Source organism: Frieseomelitta varia, unplaced genomic scaffold, assembly GCF_011392965.1.
Source record: "Frieseomelitta varia isolate USP_RPSP 00005682 unplaced genomic scaffold, Fvar_1.2 scaffold_182, whole genome shotgun sequence".
Classification (NCBI taxonomy): domain Eukaryota; kingdom Metazoa; phylum Arthropoda; class Insecta; order Hymenoptera; family Apidae; genus Frieseomelitta; species Frieseomelitta varia.
Genome location: NW_025109550.1, coordinates 1,129,241 through 1,135,240, shown reverse-complemented (window position 1 = coordinate 1,135,240; position 6,000 = coordinate 1,129,241). Strand labels below are relative to the sequence as shown.

General features: G+C 44.2%; 1 protein-coding gene across 2 annotated transcripts in view; it reads right to left on the bottom strand.

Annotated features, from left to right (window-relative positions):
• Positions 1-522: 522 nt before the first annotated feature.
• Positions 523-6,000, bottom strand: part of LOC122538874 (zygotic gap protein knirps-like) — a 38,406-nt gene continuing 32,928 nt past the window's right edge. For both annotated transcript variants that reach the window (XM_043673350.1, XM_043673351.1), the window contains one exon: positions 523-2,439. In XM_043673350.1, the coding sequence (XP_043529285.1) occupies positions 1,243-2,439 (1,197 nt within the window). In that variant the 3' untranslated portion in view covers positions 523-1,242. The remainder of the gene's footprint in view (positions 2,440-6,000) is intronic.

The following is a 6,000-nucleotide window of genomic DNA, read 5'->3' as shown; positions in this document are numbered from 1 at the left end:
CCTCGCGCACACACTCTATTTCGCTCTCTCTCTCTCTCTCTCTCTCATTCTCTCTCCACGCCCACTCGAGGAAGAACACAATTTACAACGATGAATCGCACGTAGAAAAAAAAAAGAAGCAAGATATAAAATCCTGCGGTTCAAAGATACGTTTACATACATAATATAGAATATTTAAAATATAAATACATATATTATATTAAGGCACTGCACTACTGGCCGGTATATGTATACGCAATTTTAAAGTCACGTTGAAAACCACCAACACGTTACGTTCTCACTTTCGGTTCGAGCGATTTTTAAATATATATATCGTAGAATTAAGCAAATTTTGAACAGCACGTACAATCGTTGGACTCGTTTCCTGGTGCAGTGTGCGCGTCAAATTACATTAATACGTCATTACATATATTATATAATTATATAATTATATGTATTATATTATATAATTATATGTGTTATACTATATAATTATATAATTATATGTATTATATTATATAATTATATGTATTATACTATATAATTATATCATTACATGTAACATACTATTAACGGGATATAAACTGTTCAGTCAGCATATAAAAAGGGAAACCATTTTCTCATACTTACCGTTTACGAAAATGCGGTTGGCCAGTAAATTCGTCGATACCCTGTCGATATTTACCGCATAGTTACAATTCCATATTCTATACATGTCGCCACGAACGCGTAATTCATCGCGAGCAGAATTCGCAGTAGCAGTATCGACAGTTCATCGAGCGAGTTCAACAATTGTACGTATGCGGAAAAAGTTATGAAAAATATTCGAAAAGTCGTCGAAACGTCGAGGTGGACGTAACCCATTGGCAGATAAATTCCGGTTTCTTTATACAACGATTTATTATTAGTACTCTTATTCCTTCCTCGATATATAATGCGTGATTCACTGCATAGGAGCAAAGTATTAAACAATGATACGGAGGTACTCGCGAACGGTACTCGCACGTAATAAATTAATGTCACAATGATTTTGATACCTATGTACAAATTTGAACACATTTTCGTGATGGGTTTCAGGTAATCGTCATTCTGTTGTACGATTACCTCGTAACTTCCCCCGTATATTTTCGCGTATGTTCGTGTCCATTCAACAAACCTTGCTCGATCCCTCCAACAACGACCCTTCCAACGGCCTCGGTAGCAAGTCGGCTGATGCTAGCGAAGCCTTTGGGGCCAATTCACCGCGGGTTGCTATGAAAGTCGTCATAGCGACAGAGGTAGCTCGGGCCTCTTCACGCCTAACGTCAGATCCAACGGCTTGCTCTTGGTCGTGGCCTCGTCCTTCGTCGGGCTAGCGTTGTCGTTCGATCTGTTGTCCTCCTCGGACGGGTGACTCGGTCTCGGTGAATTCCTGCTCGATCTGACGCTGAGATCTATCGGCTCCTGCTGCTCCACAGCTAGACCGCCTGGGCTTGGACTGACGAGTAGCAGATCACCGCCTCTCGGCGAATGCTGAGACGTTGCCGGCGTGACTAGACCAGGTGGCGGATATACCATGCCTAGACCGTGGTGAAGATGGTACGCCGTCGTCAAAGTGACCGTGGCGTTGATTTTCCTGGGCGGGAAGTCCCGTTCGGACAACGTCGGTGACGCGGCGCTGGCCTTGAAGTAACTCAGCACCGAGTTACTCCTCGATTCGGTGTCCTGAGAGACGTCGCCGCCGTTTATCGAAGACGTTTCGCTGTCGCTCGGTGTGACCGACCTTTTGAACGTCGGCAGAAACGGTCTGAGCACGTCCGCTGGACTACTTGGCACGCACACGCCTTCTCTCTGAGCAAAGTTCATCGTGAAGCCTGGCTGTTGTTGCTGTTGTTGTTGTTGTGGTTGCTGTTGCTGTTGCTGCTGCTTGTAAAACGGCGAAGGTGTCGTTTCCCTGGATGGCGTACCAGGAAGCTGAGCATTTTCACCGACTCTCTCGCGTTCCTTCTGCCAGGCGAGCAAACGAAGCTGGTTCTGAAGGGCAACATCGTCCGGATGCGGAGACCTGTTCTCCCTCTCGTGCTCCTGTTTCAGCATCGCCACGTGCAACAGATGCGACTGGAGCGCAAGGTCTTCCTGACTAGGTGAGGCACGGTCTTTGCCGTCCCTGTACGCCGCGCTGCCCTGCTGCGGCGGTGTCTGAGGGAGGAATCCCGGTAGGAAACCCGGCCCAAACGGCGAAACCGTTCCCGGCGTCCCGCTTTGGCTTCCGTTCGTCTGCTCCTGTAGCAGACAGTGGATCTTGAACCAGTTGGAGCGGCGCCCGTACCGCGAGCCCGACTTCGACATCCCGACCATAAGGCATTTTCGCAGCCGGCACGCCTTGCACGCCGTGCGGTTCTTCTTGTTGATCACGCACATGCCGCCATTCTTGCACTCGGAGATGCTGCCTAAGTTGTTGTAGGTGCGCCCGAAGAACGACTGCGAACAGAAGAGAGAAGAGGACGGTCAGACGGTCGTGAAACTGTCTGGATCTTAAACTTTCGGTTCCCGAAGTTTCGCGCGTGTTTATTTTCAAACACGAAATTCCCACTGTTGGTTTCATCCATTAACACGTCCGGCAGCGTGCGTCATACGAATTCGTACGAATCTCGCGGAAGGCGAGCCGACGTCACGCACTGGTGTGCGAATGAAATTTCGCATTCGATTTTCGGTGAAAAAAAAAAAAATAATAATAAACCAAGTCTCATCTACGTGACAAAAAGTATCGTCAGCTTAATTTCTCAACCAGAGAGATTGAGGTGACAATTTAACATCAAGTTTTAACATCAGTCGAAAGGCATCGTTCGCCGTGCGTACAAAGGTTCGGGCCAGACACGCTCAGGCCGCGAGTGAATTCTTCGGAGGATTAAACGTCAGGGTTTAATGTTACGCGTGTCACGAGAATTAGCATGCCTCTGTCTAGGAGTGGAAGGTCGAGGAACGGAGGCAGAATACACGAAAGGGTGGCAACAGGGTGGCAACGCGTTGAAGATGGAGCGTTGTACGCGGCGCGGCTGCTCGTAAAGTTAAACGCCTGTCGGCCGACGATAAAACCGACTGGAAAGCGGCGCATCGTGAACTAATTTACGACGCCGGCGACCCTTCTTTCTCTGTCTCGCTGCTCGCGCCGAGCTCTCGACTAGTCGCTAATCGAGTGTCTTTCCTGCGCAGAGCGCCAGGCTCTTCCGTTTCGTTTTGTTCCAGATATGGACGAAAGTATCCGCACGTTTGATGAAAAATTGCGCGATACGCATAAGGAAACAATGGTGTGACAGTCTTAAGTTTGTTTCTTTCTTTTTCAAAGATGTTTGATGCACCTGATACATGTTCAAATCATGTAGCAGGTGGAAAAGCAAAGATACTTTTGTTTTCAAATATCGTGAAGATTCTAATGCCTTGGGAAAGGTTGAAAATTTTTTCTCGTGATAAAATCTACCGTAGTCTTAAAGTCTTCTTTTTACAACGACCTCTTAAAAGAGCTGTCCAATTTTTTTTTTTTTTTTTTGCTATTTTATTGAACTTCGAAGATTAAGATTAATTGGCAAAGCACGCGGATTTTTTGAACTATGGTCTTTCAACTTTGATGATCGATAAAATGGCGAAAAGAAATGACAAGGTAAATTGTGCAAGTTGATATAAAGAAAAAATGTCAATCTTCGAGATTATGATAAATCTTATCATGAAATTTTTCAACGATTTTAAATATATATAGTTTCCGAGAACGAAAGTACGGCACCATTACTTAAAAACGTCTTTGGATAAAATGAATTCAAGATCAATAAAGCAGAGGTTTCACGCTTTAAAATAACATCAACTGGATCGATGTACGATTTTGTTTTAAAGCAACAGTAATTTCTCACCGGAATTTTGTCCATCTCTGTATATTTCTTTGTATATTTAAAATGGTCTTCATTTTTGTCACGTGCCGATAAATGCCAAACTTATCAGTGACGTTTGCATCATCACCGAAACACCAAATCTAATAAAATCAAAGGTCTCTAGGAATCTTAGTGGTAGAAATATAAATTCGATTCCTTAATATGACTCAATGACGCAAGTGTCGTCGAAAACTGGAATGGTTCTAACTCTGTTCTTCACCTGACGCATCCACGTGGGCGGGCGGGTAACGGTTTGAAACCCAAAAGCTCCCATAGCGGTACTCGTTCCAAATGGGATCGAGACTATCATCCACAGTGAGTGTTCACCGTCTCGATGCGTGACCCAAAAATTCACGCTTCAATAATGCGTTCAGATTACTCGTGCGCCTGTCATCGATGAATCATCCGGCTACCGATAATCCCGCGTGTATCAGGTAAAGCTTTCCTCTTCGTTCGATTGCAACAGACTCAAAGAGGAAGCACCACGTGTAAGGTTACACGTGCTCGATCGGAAAGAATTGAATTGAAATTCCATAAATTTCGAAATCAGGTGCATGCCCGAGTGAAACGAATCTGATATACATGTACGTTGATGTTCCAATTTGCATCGGAAATTTGTTTCGAGACTGGCGTAAAAACAACTCGACTGAAAGAGCCTGGTTCCCACAACCTGTCATACAACCTACATCCCCAAATCGATCGATCGTGGTCCGCTGTGAAGGAACGCGAGGGTTGGAGAGCAGAGCCGCGTTTCACGCAACTCTTGACCGTAGAGAGCAAACGAGGTGGACAACGGGATTCGCGAGGAACGATTTACGCAACAGGCGCGTGGTCCGCCGTGTTTCTGAGACTTTCCTTCGTTTTTCCCCCTTTCCTCTTCTTTTTTTCTTTTTTTCTTCCTTTTTTTTTTTCTTTCCTCGACTGGTCCGGTTGGCGAACGCCAGAAAATCGGAATCGACGGAAAGCGAGGAGGAAAAAAACAACAGTTCCACGCGGCTGTCGAGCCGTAAATGGCTCGCCGCGACAAATCGGTCGCGAGCAGGCCGTGAGATTAGCGCAAATCAGTCGGCACGCCCGGAATCCCGAACCGATTTGTAACGCCATATATGTATATATATATATATATATATATATATATATATATATATATATATATATATATATATACATATACATATAGAAACACTGAGGAGAATGAGAACGTTTGTCCGTGATCGTGAACGCGGTCAGCCAAGCGCGGGAAAGCTTAACAAATTGTCGATGAAAAATACGACGAAACGTTCCTTTGAATAGGCTCGGGAAATCTGTCGAAACGAGTGTAGCCGACTCGCCCAACCGTCCCAACTTTTGGCCTTCGCGAAGATGTTACGTTGCGCGTTTGCGAGAAGCGTTTATGACAATCGTAATTATGTTGTATCGTACGATATGTAATATCGCTTGTATATCGGAGTGTTTCAGAATGAATGAGTGATTTTATGAATACATTACAGGAAACATTATGATCACGATATTTACGACGACCGTAATTATACTGTGTATAATGACGTACTGTACCGTAAATTGTACTGATAGAGGATCTTAAAAGGAAGTATAGTATTAAACATTAAATATTAATATAATCGAAACATTAAGATAATAAATATAAATATAATAACAACATTATACGTAGTAAGTCCAAGATCGACAATTTACGAAGAAACGATTTCGAGAGAATTCACCTTTCGAACTGCAAAAATAGAACTTTAAATACAGAAGTATCAGTCTCTTCGAATGTTATTAAATTCCAGTTCTTGACACGAACGCCGTCAGTTACAAAACCACGATATATACTTACTCCCGACGAGATAGAGGGGAAAGAACAGAACCGACAAAAAGTTTAAATTGTCGACAGGCTACTTCGGTAGCCTGACACTTCTAAAAGCGTATTCAAGAAAGTACAACTATCCTCGCACTCCATCCAGACAAGTACATCGAGAACCAGCGCGGAGTCTCGTTATTAACTTCGAAATCGTTGCTCGCTCTACCATGCACGCATCCATATTCGTGTTAATCGCCGATCGACCAGTTCCAAGTATCGCCTGGCGAATTTTCCCAACCGGCCATTTCGGTCTGCTTCGCTGAA